This window comes from Capricornis sumatraensis, chromosome 3, assembly GCF_032405125.1.
Source record: "Capricornis sumatraensis isolate serow.1 chromosome 3, serow.2, whole genome shotgun sequence".
NCBI lineage: Eukaryota > Metazoa > Chordata > Mammalia > Artiodactyla > Bovidae > Capricornis > Capricornis sumatraensis.
In genome coordinates, this window is record NC_091071.1 from 5,154,272 (window position 1) to 5,169,171 (window position 14,900).

Sequence of the window (14,900 nt, forward strand, 5' to 3'; positions counted from 1 at the left end):
GGGCTGGCCCTGAGGAGTCGGCAGGGCCCGCAGGGCTGTCTTCCTGGGAACCCTGAGAAGGCAGAAAAGGCAGTGTATCGCATTTTCATCCCAGGGAACCGGGGGAGGCAGATTCCAGGAAGACACACATCTCTGAGTTCTTGAAACTCCAGGTTCTCCCCACCCAAGGACTTGCTCCACTGGAGGCTTAGAGTACTGTCCCCCAATGGAGCCATTTCAAATAACACACACACACACACACACACATACACACCCACCCACCCCCACCCCCCCATCCCCCGTCGCTTCCCAGCTTGAGGTGTGTTCCCTGTCTCTCGGGTCTTCCCACAAGGACTGCAAGGCCTGTGAGGTAAGCGAGCAGGGCTTGTTAGGGCTCAGCCTCACTTCACAAATGCGGAAACCCAGGCACTGCAAGAAGAGCAGCCTGAAGCCACACTCCAGGTCAAGCGGCTGAGTCAGAGCTGGGTTCAAACTTCTGGCCCCACGGGTTCCTTCATTCACTGATTCATTCGGCAAATGCCTACCGAGCGCCTCCTGAACGAATAACACAAACACGCTTCCTGCTCGCACATAGCTAGCACTGGCTCATCAGATCAGCCCAGTTTCACAGTGAGGGAAAGGGAGGCCTTGGGTGTGCATATTTGTTAGAACGCTGCTGGGGATGAGTAACAGAGAAACAACTCAGGAGTGGATTCCCCGGCTCAGGTATCTGAAACCCCTGGAGTCAGGCTGAGCTTAGGCTGCTGTCGGAGGTTGACCAGGGAGGGCTGTGGTCATTTCCTGGGACTTTCTGCATCTCGATCCCCACCACCCTCGCTGCCCCACTCCCCGTGTCATCAGGCTTCCCAAATTCCAGAAGGTACTGCTTTCTCCTCTTCATCCGAAGAGGATGAAGGATGACTGCTTTTCTCCAGTCTTCATCCGAAGTCCTGGGCTTTGCTTTGACCAACTCTTCGGTCACAAGTCCAGGACTAGGGTGAGGGCACTGCAGGGGGAGGAGGCCACCATCGGAGGTGGGGCTCAGTCCCACCTGGGGGTGTTCCCTGGGCATCTGCAAAGCTGGGGAGACGCAAGTGGAATCCAAGGATGCAAGTGTCACCGCGGCATTGAAGTGCCCTTGTCCTCATGGGAGGGGGGGGAGCCGGTACAGATCACTTGAAACTTTCTTCTGACTGAAGCCATCACTTATATTTGCCGCTGCTGGATGTGGTGGTGTGGAGTTGGGGGCGGGGGTCCTGCTAATAGCCCCTCAGTGTCTGCCCAGAGCCAGGAAGGAGCTAGAGTTTACCAAGCACCCTGTGTGCTCATCTCAAAATGCTCCTCACCTTTGGACGCATTTCCTCCTCCCTGCCACCCGCAGGTTGGGATTGTGTAATGGGAGCCGGGACTGGTGAGCCCAGGACCCTGTTGAGGGGGTCAGGGACAAAGTGACCTAAGAGACACTGACTCCTGTCCTGCAACATAAAGGTAAGTGGGCCAGGTGTGGACAGGACGTATCAATGTTCCAGGCAGAAAGAACAGCAAGGGTCAAAGCCGGGAGACATGTGGGTGCCCGGGACCTCCTGAGACCCCACACCATCCGCCCATGCCACTTAGTGTCTGGCTGAGCGGAACGGGGCGGGAAGCGCCACCTGCCGGTCATCCCCATTGATGAGGCAGGGGGCAGGGATGGAGAGACCCCTCTGGACCACCTGGCCCAAGACCCACCACATTCAGGCGGCTGCGAGTCCGCTGTGACTTAAGGACGGGAAGCGGTGTGCGGTGGAAAGAGGGTCAGGAAGTGGGCTCTGGGAAGGGGCTGGACCAGCCGAGGGCTCCCCCGTTTAGACGTGAGGACCCCGGCAGCAGGCCGGCGGCCCGGACTGCCCCTGATTGCCCACACGCCCCGCACATGCGGAGGTCTGGTCCCCGCTGGGAGGGGGCCCGAGGCCGACAGAGAGTTGCGCCCCTCGCCGAACCTCAGTCTCCGCGCCCGACACGCGGAGAGGAGAGCATGCCTTCCGGGCGGCCAGGGTGGGCGCGGCCCCAGGCGGGGAGGGAGGGAGGGCCCGGGGCTCCCCGCCCGGCCCCGCCCCGCCCCGGCCCCGCGGGGCTGAGCCCGGAGGCCCCGCCCCCCGCCCACGAGGAAGTGGCCGCGCGGCGCGGCGCCCAGAGCCGGTTCGGCGCGTCGACTGCCCAGAGTCCGCGGCCGCGGCGCCCCGAGGTGAGGGGGCGCGGGGGCGGCCCGGAATGCCGGGGTCGAGGGGAGCGCGAGGAGGGGGCGCGTGCAGGTGGGGAGGGCGTCGCGGGGGGTCGCCAGGAGATGGGGGGCCGCGGGGAGCTCAGGGACGAGAAGGGGGCACTGAGGGCCCCGCTGGGCGTGAGCGGGCGCGCGGGGCGCGGGGTGCTGGCGCGCGGGCGGGCGGGCGACCTCCTCCGGTCGAGGGCGCCGCAGCGCTCCCCGCGCTCCGTGCCTTCGGGGCGCGCGAGCCCGCGCGTCCACCTCGGCGCCCGGCCCTCTCGGCCTCCCCTCTCTGCCGTCCCCCCACCCCCGACTCTGCCCGGCCGTCGGTGTCCCCCGTTATTTCGAGCCGGAGGGCCCCCACGCCCAGTCACTTCCCCTCCATCCTTCAGCCTTCCGGGTTCCTGCAGCGGGGAAATGAGCTGGCGCCCCCGCCCGCCTCGCCCCTCCTCCCTCCCTCCTTCTCTCCCGGCCCCCAGCCCTCCGCCCACCCCGGGGCCAGGTCGAAGGGGTCCGATCCAGGGGGGATTGCTCGGGTCCGGGAGGCGGACCTCCTGAGCTCGCGGGCGCTGGACCGGCGCGTTCCGAGCAGCCCCTCTCTCGCCGGCGGCCCAGGGACTGGGGCAGGGCCGGGACCCCGGGGCAGCGACGGTGACACAGAGGTTTACTGGCATGAAGCAGCCTTAGCGGGCCCGGTGCAGACGCGGAGCTGGAGGGCTCTCCGTTTCATCTGGGCTGTCCCGGGAACCCCCACCCCCACCCCACCCCCACTGCTACCCGGTGGTTAAGAGCACCCTGGGCTGGCAAGGTCTTCCAGACCAGAAGCTGCTAAGAGCGCCAGCGTCTTCCTTCACTGGCCACTGACCTTACTTAGCAAGCCGCCTAACCTCCCTGGGCCTCAACTTTGCTTACCTGCAAAATGAGGAACTTTCAAGCTGGGAGGTTTACATGTGATCATGTGTGTAAGACACTTGGCAGCGTGCCAGGCACACACGGGCTAAATGTGCACTGTTATTGTCCTTGCTTTTATTATAAGGCCTGCCTATACACTTATCACCTCTGAGATTTAGGGTCAGAATCCCACACTGTGCCGTTGTAGGAGCTGGTGACGGCGGCACACTTTGGTTTTTGTCTGCATCTGTTTCTTACTCGTTAAAACAAACACTAGAAGAGTTCTGGGGCTTCTCTTAGGGCATAAAAGAGAATGTATGTCAAAGTCCTGGGTAAATTCTGGGCATTTAAAGAAGCCAAGTAAATTAGTTAATTATGTATATGTATATAATCCACACGTCTTATCCCAGCGTGTTTGCTGTTTCTCTTTCTGTTTGTAGTCATCTGCATTTTTCTATCCTGTCACCATTATAAAGAGAGTTACTATGAACATGTTTGCTTTAAAAAAAAAAAGGCAGTGGCTGTGTTTTTTAGCATTGAAATGAATTTATGCCACAAAAAAATGTTAACAATTTTTAAGTTCCTGTTAATGTTATTTTGTTCTGTTTGTTTCCACCTGGTTGGTTGGAATTGTATGTTACCACACTGCCATTCAGAGAGACTTAACAAATTAGCAACAAATGAGAATTTCTCCACAGTCTTGCCAGCATCGAGTTTCATGTGTTTGGGGGTTTTGTTTGTTCTGTGTTATTTTAGCTAATGCTTTATGGTGCCTTAGGATGATTTTCACTTGTCTTGCTTGACTTGACTTTGCCTGGCTTGTAAGACCTTAGCAGTGGAGTTGGGGAGGAGGGATTGGTTGGTCTTTTGGGGTGACTAGGGTTGTTCCACACACAACAGGAAGTTGAGTAACAGCTCAGCACGAGTGCAAAATGGCTTGCTGGCAGCTCCCTCGAGTGGCTGAGCTGGGTGGGGACTTCCCTGAGTGTCTGCAGAGCAGAGTTCCTTGCTCCAGGCAGCTCCTGCCTAGTTTAGCCTCAAATGCAGCCAAACCTCTGGATGCAGAAAAGGCCGGGCTGGCAAAGCTTCTCTGAAAGCAAGAAGGAACCTACACCCAGTGCCTCGTCCAGCCCCAGCCTTTTCTGGATAGAGATGTGGGGGAAACATTGGCAGGAGCACCCAGTCAGTATCGAGAGAGTCAGAATGTGAACCCAGTGTGTAAGGAAGAGACGTGAGGTCTGAGACCCTTGGCTGAGCAGCTGGGAGCTTCACCTGGTTTGCTTTGCTTTGGAAGGGCGCTGTATTCTCCCCAAATCCTCACAGAGGACCTTTTAAATGAAAGATCTCTGAGCTTTTCGGATCATGGACCCTATCAGGAAAAAACCTTGAGCGCATACTCCCAGTAAATATTTACAAGTTGCATATATGTACCAGTGAAATAATAGGGCTGGTCTGTAAGGAATAAACTAAGATGTGATTCATTCATGCAATCACAGTCAAGCAGTATTTGCTGAGCACCTACTATGTGCTGGGCACTCTAATTGGTACTGGGGAAGCACTTATGAACAAAACGAATACCCCTGCGCCCATGGAGTGTATGTTCCCACCCCAGTATGTGGTCCTTGGCAACCCCTGCCTGGACACCCAAAGCTCCTCCAGCCATCAGGCTGCTGTCCTTTCCCTGTACCCTCAAACCCCAGCCCTGGGTGATTCCCCCGTCCATTCGTTCTGAGCACCACCGTATGCCAGACATGGGGGAAGTGCTGCCTGGAGCACAGAAAGATCCTGGCTCCAGGTTGGTAGCGGGCAGCTTGGAGCCCGTGGGGTAGGTAGGGGTGGAGTAGGGGGAGTCTTTTGGGGTTTGGCCGTGCTCCCCCAGACTCACTGTTTCCAGGGTGATGGGGGCACGGAGCACTAGTCATGGGCTCCCAGTCGCAATGCCATCCCCAGGGCCCCCTCCTCTCTCTTTGTCCTCGACAAGCAAGTGGGTCCCCAGAGCTGGCTCAGAGGCAGGGTCACAGGGATAAGTGGGTAAATGTCCCTGGGGCCACGGCCTCATCCTGCCTTAGTCTCCACCAGAAGGCAGCACTGCAGCATCGCCTTGTCCACACCCTTGGGCAGAGCAGCCCCCAGGGCACTTTCCTCAGCCAGGGTGACTGGCAGGCAGTGGCATCCACCCCCAGCCCCTTGGCAGGGTGGAGATTTCCCTGGGAATGATGAAGGCACGGTTCGTATGGCTGGGTGGCCTGGTGTGAAGGCTGATCACACGGAATGATCCCCTGATCCAGGAGCCAGGAGGCTGAGCCCCAAGGCTACAGTGGCTGGAGAAGCCACACCCCTCCCTGGGCTCCCACTTCCTCAATCGTAGCATGTGGGGGATGGGAGGCCCTGCTGGCTTCAACTGCTTTGCAGAAGTTATGAAAAAGGGGAAACACGTCTGTCTTCCTCTCTCCCACTCCTTTCAACTGTACCCCCTCCCTGCTTTAAGGTGTGGGTTAGTAGACTAGGGAGTATTCCTATCTGAATTTATACTAAAGTGTGATTGGCTGATAGGTGTGCTCTGAACCTGCCTGTCCCACTGTGCTACCGTACCTCCCTCTCACGCTGAGAAATTTTGGGTCCCAGGAAACAAATGGCCAGGGCTCCCCGAGTCCTCTCAGCTGTGTTATTTGTCCTCTGCAGACCCAACCTCTCCATCTTCATAGCCTGAAACCCTGAAATGTCACTAGACTGTTAGGAGTCTGGCCCACAGGTCTGGACACTGTCACTAAGAGCCCACAAGGGCAGAGGTACCCAGCCACACAGCAGGACTGGGACAGAACCAGGAAGTCAGGTTCTGCTCTGGCTGAGTCTAGGGTCCAGGACCCCTGGGGCTGCAGCCATGAGGCTTCTTTCCTTCTGGGCCACCTAGGGTGAAGAGCTGGGGGATGGTCAGCCTCCCCTGGAGTCAGGGGCCAAGAAGAACCCGGCTGGGGTTTGGAAGTGGGCATCTGACCTTAATATCCCCCCAACCCCATCCCTTGAGCTAAGGGAAAGGGGGCCAGATAAGCACAGCTTAGTGGACAGGCCGGGTGCACCCACCCTGCATCTTGGCATCTGTGGTGTAGACACGGATGACCCCCTGCCCGCCCAGCCTGGATGCAGCGGAAGCACTAGGGGAACCCCGTCTGGCCCGCTGACCTAGGCCTGTGGCTCCCAGGCGCCACTTCCGGGGCCTTTGCTTTACACAAAAGAGGCCTTATAAGGAGACAGAAGCTGGGGAGGCAGCCGCCCTGGGAGCTGCGTGCTCGTGTGTGTGTGTGTACAAGGCTGAGCATGCATGTGTGTGTGGGAGCAGTCACGCGTGTGCAAGGCTGACCACGCACGAATGTGTGTGGCCTCAAGCCTGGCTGAGTGACCACTTTCTTTCTTAGCAAAGGCTGCCCGAGGACCCACTGGGTCTGGGGCTGAGGGACCAGGCGGGCCCTGCCCAGTCCTGTCTGTGCACCTGTGCGTGCCCGGCCACTGCTGTCCCGGGAAATTTGCAGGACTTCCTGCTATACATTAAAGTGGGATTTGTGGTCGCTGAGCACCAGAGTCCCCAGCAGCACAGTGGGTGACACCGCAGCTTGATGGGCCCCAGCTCAGCGCTGTTCCTCCCTCAGGGGTCTTGGCTGAGACCCCCGCTGGGGGCAGAGAGAGACCCCAGGGTTCCAGCAGCACCCCGGCAGCCAGGGACATCAGGGCTCAGGCCTGGGCTGAGAAGTGGCCTTCCCAGGGCCCGGCCTTGGGCCACAAATCTCCCAGTCAGATGGGGGAGGTGGCTGAAGGCCTGGGGACACCCAGACATGGTGGGGTGGGGGTGCTGCAGGTCTGGTTAGGTGGCCTCCCCGCCAGACCACCGCCTCCACAGCCGTCATCTGGGGCTCAAGTTGAGAATACAGGAGGGCTTAGAGCTGGTGAGTGCAGAGCGCTCAGGAAATGTTGCTTGGCCTTTTCTTTTTAACATATAAAAAAATAACTTACTCAGGCTGGACGCTAATGGCAGTAATAAACTGTGTTCATCAAATATTTATCGAGCACTTACTATGTGCCAGGCATTTAGGCGCCGGGGGTAGCAATGTGAACAAGATGCTCAGAAGTATATGTCTCCATCAAGCGAGTTACATTCCAGCAGGGGGAAAAAGACACAGCAGAATAAAGGAGGACAATGTAACCTGTGCTCAGTAGGGTTATCTGCGGGGAAAACGAGGGACTTGAGAGTCCCTTGGACTGCAAGGAGATCCAACCAGTCCATCCTCAAGGAAATCAGTCCTGAATATTCATTGGAAGGGCTGATGCTGAAGCTGAAACTCCAGTACTTTGGCCACCTGCTGTGAAGAACTGACTCGTTCGAAAAGACCCTGATGCTGGGAAAGATTGACAGCGAGAGGATAAGGGGACAGCAGAGGATGAGATGGTTGGATGGCATCTCCGACGCGATGGACATGAGTTTGAGTAGACTCAGGAAGGCCTGGCGTGCTGCAGTCCATGGGGTTGCAAAGAGTCGGACATTATGGAGCGACTGGACTGAACTGGGAGAGTCTGGGGCTGGGGCGGGTGGCAGCCTGGATCAGAAAGCAGCCTTGAACGCAGACTTGAATGCCAATGGGGAGGGCGGGAGCTGTGTAGGCATCTGGGGTAAGAGCTTTGAAGGCTGAGGGAACAGCTGATGCGAAGGCCTGAGGTGCGTGTGCCCAGGATCAGCCCCTGCTGGGAGGCCCACCCTACACAGGTGAAGCACGCCGAGGGCCAGCACATCGATTCTAGACCAAGAGCTGCCGTTTCATGAACACCTACTATGTGCCAGGCGTGATGTGTTATCTTATTTCACCCTCTTAAATCTCTGGGGAAGCGGGGGAGGGCAGGATTCCTATTTCCATTTTGCAGATGTGGAAACAGGTTCAGAGAGGGCGAGTGACGTGCCGGGGTCACACAGCTGGCAAGCAGTGTGGCTGGGCTCCACCCTGGGCTCCCTGTGACTCTGGGAGGCTGAGGCGGGGAGAGAACGGGTTCAAGAATGTCCACTTTGGGTCTTTCCAGATGAGTAGGAGTTTGCTGGACAGAACAGGAAGGGGGACGTTTGGCAGCATGGAGAGGGTTAGCACGTGGAACTGGCCTCCCAGGACCATCAGGCTTGACCTTCCCTGCAGAGGGAAAAGAGCACGTGCGAAGGCCAGCAGGCCTGGCACGCTCCTGGAGGGGGACGGTGCTCCACCCACGGGGAAACTGAGGCACAGGTGATGACACCCTCCCCCGAGGCCAGAAGGGGTGCTGACCTGTGTTCCCTCCCTGTCTTGGGCACAGGAGCCAAGCAGCCATGGCCTATCACAGCTTCCTGGTGGAACCCATCAGCTGCCACGCCTGGAACAAGGACCGCACCCGTGAGTCCTCGAGGCTCCCTGTGCCAGCTGCACCCGTGCTTCACCCCCGACCCTGAGATCCTGAGTGTCGGGAGAGAAGGGACCCCAAGCAGGGTAGCCAGGCGAGCAGGCCTTGAGGGTCGGAGACCAGAGGGCAGCCCCGCTTGTGCTGGGCACTACTGTTGGCGCCGGGCAGGTGGCCTGTCCTCTGCTAGTGAGGGCTTGGGGGTGGCAAGTATAGCCTGCAGTGAAATGAGCTCCGAGGGAACAAGCAGGGTAAGGGGAAAATGATGGAGCCGGGGGCTGGCTTCGAAAGGGTGGCCCGTGAGGCCTTTCAGGGGAGGTGACATCTGCACGGAGACCCGAAGGAAGTGAAGAAAGTCAGCGTGCAAGTGCAAAGGCCAGGGCGGGTGCAGCGACCCCAAGGTCGCAGAGCCTGGGGTCATCAGGAACAGCCCAGAAACTGTGGCTGGAGCCTGGTATCCCCAGGGGGCAGAGCTGGGGGGCGGGGGGAGGCAGGGAGAGCTCGCAAGACTGCCTTAGGGATGTTGGGGGTGGTGGACACAGGTGAGGAGTGGCCAAGCCCTGAGGAGGTGTCCCAAGGAGGGGGGATGGGTCCAGTGAGACCCGAGGCAGAGGAGAGGCCAGTAACGAAGGACAAGGTACTTCCCAGGTGGCCCGTGAAGGGGAGCCTGAGCGCGTCCGCCCGTCTCTCCTGCAGAGATCGCCATCTGCCCCAACAATCACGAGGTGCACATCTACGAGAAGAGCGGCAACAAGTGGGTCCAGGTGCACGAACTCAAGGAGCACAACGGACAGGTGACAGGTGGGTTGGGCTTTGGGATCACCCTCCTGAACGAGGGCAGGGCAGAGCCAGGCCGTCCACCTACTCACGGTGTTAGGTAGGAGAGTTTGGGTTGCAGGCATTGATAACAGAACCCTGATTCAGACTGGCTGAAGTTATAAAGCAGTTACATGGGTGGGTTCATGTTACTGAAAAACACAGATGTTGGAAGGCTTCAGGAAAGGCTTGATCCAGCACGTCAGCATTACCAGGGACCCATTTCTATTTTTGTCTCTTGGCTTGGCCTTCCGATGTGTTTGCTGATAGCTGAGAGAGCTGTAACACCCCCAGTGAACTCTAGCAGCACCCCCGATTCAATCCTGATTGTGACCGCGAAGCCCCTCCTCTGTGGACACTGTCGAGCCACCTCTGCTTGGATGGCTTCAGCCTAGTCCTTCCTCCCACCCCACAGGCATTGACTGGGCCCCGGAGAGTAACCGCATCGTGACCTGCGGCACAGACCGCAACGCCTACGTGTGGACGCTGAAGGGCCGCACGTGGAAGCCCACGCTTGTCATCCTGCGCATCAACCGCGCCGCTCGCTGTGTGCGCTGGGCCCCCAAGGAGAACAAGTTCGCTGTGGGCAGTGGCTCCCGTGTCATCTCCATCTGCTATTTTGAGCAGGAAAATGACTGGTGGGTGCCCGGGTGGGGTCAGCGTGGGTTTGGAGGGACCTGGGGCTGCAGACCAACAGGTGGTGGGACAGGAGGGTCCCAGAAAGCCACTGGACGGGGAGTCAGGACCCCTGTTCACAGGACCCGAGAAGGGTGTCCTTTCCGCCCCTTGGCAGTGAGGCGAGGGGCTCCCTGCACAGCGCCTGGCCTCCCCTGGCCCCCTCTAGTAATAAGGGCACAAGCCACACCAGGGCCGCTTCTGCGGGCATCACACTAAGCCCTGCACACGGACGCAATGACCCCTGCAGCCCCCTGGACTGGGCGTCTGCTGCCATCCCTGGTGGCGGTGGTGGTTTAGTCGCTCAGTCGTGTCCCACTCTTGCAACCCCGTGGACTGTAGCCCGCCAGGCTCCTCTATCCAGGGGATTCTCCAGGCAAGAATACTGGAGTGGGTTGCCATTTCCTTCTCCAGGGGATCTTCCCAACCCAGGAACTGAACCCTGGTCTCCCGCACTGCAGGCAGATTCTTTACCGACTGAGCTATGAGGGAAGCCCCGCTGCCATCCCCACTTTACAGCAAAGGCCCCGAGGCAAATCACCTGCCCACGGCACCAGCCGTCACGCACCAGGGCCCACTCACAAGCTCCAGCCACGTCACAACCTTCTCTCCGGGGTCGCTGAGGGCAGAGGACGGGCAGGAGCTCGGACTGGGGTCCGAGAGACTTGGGTTCAGGTCCCACCCTGACCAGTGAGCAGCCTCGTGACTTCTCATTAACCCAGCGGCCCCAGGGTAGTTGCGAGGTTGAAAGGAGACGAGGGGTGGCGCTCCCATCCAGGGAGGGACCCAGCTGGCCCAGGCCCTTCCCTCCTGGGACCTCTGCGGTCTGCAGGGCCCAGTGGGAGCCTGGAGCCCGAGGCGCTGAGGTCTGAGGGCGCTCACCTGTCTGTCCCTCTCTCCTCCGACAATCTGTGTGACCGCCGCCGTGTCCAGGTGGGTGTGCAAGCACATCAAGAAACCCATCCGCTCCACCGTCCTCAGCCTGGACTGGCACCCCAACAACGTGCTCCTGGCCGCCGGCTCCTGCGACTTCAAATGCCGGTGAGGGCCGGGGCCCTGCCGTCAACACAGGATTCATCGGGGGTCAGAGGGTGGGGGGAGCCCTGTCCCGAGAGCCCCGCCTTCCAGACCAGCTCTGCTGCCAGGGGGTGACCTGGGGCCTCAGTCCAGCTACTGTGAGGTTTTGCTCTTTGAAGGATTGTTCCTGGGTCGTCTGTCCGGCCGGTGGAGAGTCTTAGAAGGACATACACCTTTGCCACTTAATGTCAGCAGGATGTCTTTTCTAGGCCCTCCTGTCCTCATTAGAACCTCCCACTCCTTCAGCTTCCTGATTTTCATCTGAGGGGAAAAGAGTGGGTGTTTTTATTCACACTGAGATATAAATGACTGAGGCTGGGACCGTCTCTGCCTCGTCATCTTAAGACCTGGAACACAGAGACTCCAACTGCCTCTGGCTGTTTCTTACTTTGGGCCCAGCACCCCTGAGTCTCCCAAGGCCTCTGGCTCCCAGCTCCAGGCAAGATGGCCTGCATTTCTGAATCGCCCCTGGGCAGTGAGGCTACAGCAGGCACCAGAGGCCCCGGCATGGAGCGGATACGGTCCGGAGAGCTCCCAGGACTTGGAGCTGGGAGACCTCCTGGCCCTGCTCCATTGCACAAGAGGGCACTGAGGCCCAGACTTCTCCAAGCATGAAGACTCAGGTCGTGAAAAGCCAACCCTGGTACCCACAAACTCAGCTAGGTGCTCTGGCCTCAGCAGGCCAGTTTGGGAGAGCGGGCGGGGGCTGGGGTCCCTTCTCGGGTCCCTCCCAGATCCCACCCATCCCCTTTTCTGCCTCTCCCGGCAGGATCTTCTCAGCCTACATCAAGGAGGTGGAGGAGCGGCCAGCACCCACCCCGTGGGGCTCCAAGATGCCGTTCGGAGAGCTGATGTTCGAGTCCAGCACTAGCTGCGGCTGGGTGCACGGCGTCTGCTTCTCAGACAGCGGCAGCCGTGTGGCCTGGGTCAGCCACGACAGCACCGTGTGCCTGGCCGATGCTGACAAGAAGATGGCGTGAGTGTGGGTCACTCGAGTGGGGTTGTGCCCCAGCACCGAGAACGAGGAGCCCGCGTGGCTGACATTGTGCTCTCTCTCTCAGCGTCACCACTCTGGCCTCTGAAACGCTGCCGCTACTGGCCATCACCTTCATCACGGAGAACAGTCTGGTGGCGGCGGTAAGGAGGGGGTCCAGGAGAGGGGCTGGTGACAGCAGGTCTCCCAGTGGCCCCAAGATGCCCAGGCAGCCCTCGATTTGTCCCCGCTCACGCCTCTCCTGCCTCCCTCCCTCCCACCCGTCCATCTATATTCGGAATAGGTGGGGTTACACTGGGGTAACGACAGCAACAATCCCCAGTGGCACCAGCTGCAGTGGCCTAACACGGGAAGTGTTTGTTTCTTGCTCACTTTGTTCGGTCTGGGTACTGGGAGGGGGGCTGTCTCCCGTCTGGAGACAGGGGACGTGGGGAGCTATGCCCTGGGCCAGACCTTCCTGTTTTTACATTTTATTGGCCGATGGAAATGACAGGGCCACGCCGCACTCAAAGAGTGGGTGCTTGTGGTGGCCGGAGGCAGGTGGGGGTCCTACCGTGTGCCCAGAAAGGTGCCACTCTTCCTCCGTCCCTCCTGCCCAGCTCTGTCAAGTCTCTCTTCAGGCCTCAGCAAACTTACTGGGGTCCCAGGGGGATCAGGCCCACTTTGCCTAGGGAAGGGTCCAGCCGTGTCTCCCCCAGAGCACATGTGACTGTCTGGATGGGATGGGGCCGCTGGCCTCCCAGGGGAGTCCCAGACCAGCTTTCTCAACCAGATGCTGGCCTTGTGGGAGGAGGGGGCCGCTCCTAGGTGCTCAGCCGCAACATCTGGCCCCTGTTACTATACCCGGGGTCCCTGAGCGGGCATCGGCTGCCTGACACTACACCCACGCCCTGCCTCCGGCACCCCCCGGATTGGTGGCCAGGGGTGCCTTGGCCTTGCACCTCCCCCGGGCCCTGGGGTTCCCCTAGAGGAAAGTGGGGGCGCTGCGCCTGCGCTGGCCAGCGCTCCAGTGGCACCCCGTCCTGCCCCTCGCCGCAGGGCCACGACTGCTTCCCGGTGCTCTTCACCTACGACAGCGCCGCGGGGAAGCTGAGCTTCGGTGGGCGGCTGGACGTGCCCAAGCAGAGCTCGCAGCGCGGCCTCACGGCCCGCGAGCGCTTCCAGAACCTCGACAAGAAGGCGAGCTCGGAAGGCAGCGCGGCGGCGGGCGCCGGGCTGGACTCGCTGCACAAGAACAGCGTCAGGTGCGGGCGGGGCCACTTAGGAAGGCGGGTCCGTCTCTTCCGGGACTAGGATCAGGCGGTGGGCGAGCGGGCAGCCTCGCTCTGCAGCCCTGGGACGGTGTGGGACCGCCGCAGGGCCGGGTGTGCGGGCCTGGCGGGTGGCCGGGCAGCGACCCACGGCCTCCTAGCGGGCGGGGCCTGAGCTGCAGCGGCTCTGGGGCTAGAACCTGGCGGGGAGGCGCGGAATAAAGAGTGTGGCAGCGGTCTCCTCGAGGAGCTAGGGTGGGATCGGAGCAAGAGACCCTGAATCCTGCCAGCCGTGGGTGTCCGCCCCGTAGCAGATGAGCGAGCACGGCCAGGCCTTGGCCCTTGTCTGTTAAGCCCTCCTGTGGCCGCCGGGTCCCGTGTCTTCAGACCAGACCGTTTTGCCGACCTTCCAAGGCTCTCTGGAACTAGCCCTGCCTCCTCCCAGCCCCACCTTTGGCTGCTTCTCCCCATCACACCGTGTTGTCACTGACTCCCTGGGTGCACGTCCCCTGCCCACACCGCCCTGTGTCCCTTGCAGACAGGCTGTTGCTTGCCTCTAGAGCAGACTTGGGAGCCCTGTCCTCTGTGATCCTTCCCGGCTGGGCACACACACCTCACCGGAGCAGGCTCCCCCAGCAGTCAGGGGGCTCCTGGAGGGCAGGGTGGGATCTGTAAAGCCCTCCTCCTCTTCGCAGCCAGATCTCGGTGCTCAGTGGGGGAAAGGCCAAGTGCGCGCAGTTTTGCACCACCGGCATGGACGGCGGCATGAGCATCTGGGACGTGAAGGTGAGGCCTGACCTCCACCCCTGCCTCCCCCCAGGTCCCCAGGGCGGGCCCCCTACCCCCCACCTTCTCCCTGGCAGCCACCTGGACACTCCAGCCCTTCATCCCTGCAGAAGGGCCCCTCAGTGGAGTGAGGACCCCTTGGCACCCTCTGCAGTACCTTCCTTCAGGGCCAGGATTCAAACCCAGGTCACCTGACCCCAAAGGCCAGGTTCTGTGTCCGGCGCCAGGTCCCTGCGGGTGGTGGTGGGATGTCTGCCGGACAGCTGAGAACCAGCCTGTCTGTCCTGCTTTTCTCCTCCCAGAGCCTGGAGTCTGCCCTGAAGGACCTCAAGATCATGTGACCTGCGAGGAGTGTGCTGCCCTCGGCCCAGCTGCTGAAGCGGGTCGGGGAGGCTGAGGGCCGCTTTGCTGAGTTTCTGGGGTACCGGGTGGGGTCCCCACCGGGGCTTCTCCCACAGGAGGGGAGGGACGGGGAGGGACGGGAGGCTGCTTCTTGGCTCTGGAAGGAACGATTGCTTTTTTCTTGAAGAAATGCTTTAATTGTAAAAACTGTTCTCAAAGCACTCTGGTGGTCATGAACTGCTTCAGAACGTGGAGGTAATAAAAACGCAACTGTAGACACGCTGGCCTATGTCTGGAGGAGAGGTCAGTCTGGGCAGGGTACTGGTAGCTTCCTGCCGTTTGCCGGCACAGCTGATCCTCACACAGAGGCGGCTCCCCCGTGGTTGCTTCCCGCCGTCCAGCCTGGGAGCTGCCAGGACCCACCGTCTCCTGTCACTCACTG

At 60.2% G+C, this 14,900-nt stretch overlaps 1 protein-coding gene across 2 annotated transcripts; it reads left to right on the forward strand.

The window, feature by feature from the left end:
- Positions 1-2,137: 2,137 nt before the first annotated feature.
- On the forward strand, positions 2,138-14,537 carry ARPC1B (actin related protein 2/3 complex subunit 1B). Of its 2 annotated transcripts, none has more exons than XM_068969369.1 (10): positions 2,138-2,203; positions 8,438-8,514; positions 9,215-9,319; positions 9,750-9,972; positions 10,943-11,050; positions 11,856-12,062; positions 12,148-12,223; positions 13,119-13,324; positions 14,026-14,116; positions 14,419-14,537. In XM_068969369.1, the coding sequence occupies exons 2-10, from the start codon at positions 8,451-8,453 to the stop codon at positions 14,455-14,457; spliced, it is 1,119 nt and encodes a 372-aa protein (XP_068825470.1). In that variant the 5' UTR covers positions 2,138-2,203; positions 8,438-8,450; the 3' UTR covers positions 14,458-14,537. The 2 variants fall into 2 exon arrangements, with proteins under 2 accessions (XP_068825470.1, XP_068825471.1); XM_068969370.1 differs by having other exon boundaries at positions 14,030-14,116.
- Positions 14,538-14,900: the final 363 nt, after the last annotated feature.

Bases quoted from the DNA above. Each gene is read 5' to 3' on its own strand.
- ARPC1B (XM_068969369.1), top strand. From the start codon at position 8,451: ATGGCCTATCACAGCTTCCTGGTGGAACCCATCAGCTGCCACGCCTGG. The intron at 11,051-11,855 runs GTGAGGGCCGGG...CTCTCCCGGCAG, and splicing joins TCCTGCGACTTCAAATGCCG to GATCTTCTCAGCCTACATCA. The intron at 12,063-12,147 runs GTGAGTGTGGGT...TCTCTCTCTCAG, and splicing joins GATGCTGACAAGAAGATGGC to CGTCACCACTCTGGCCTCTG.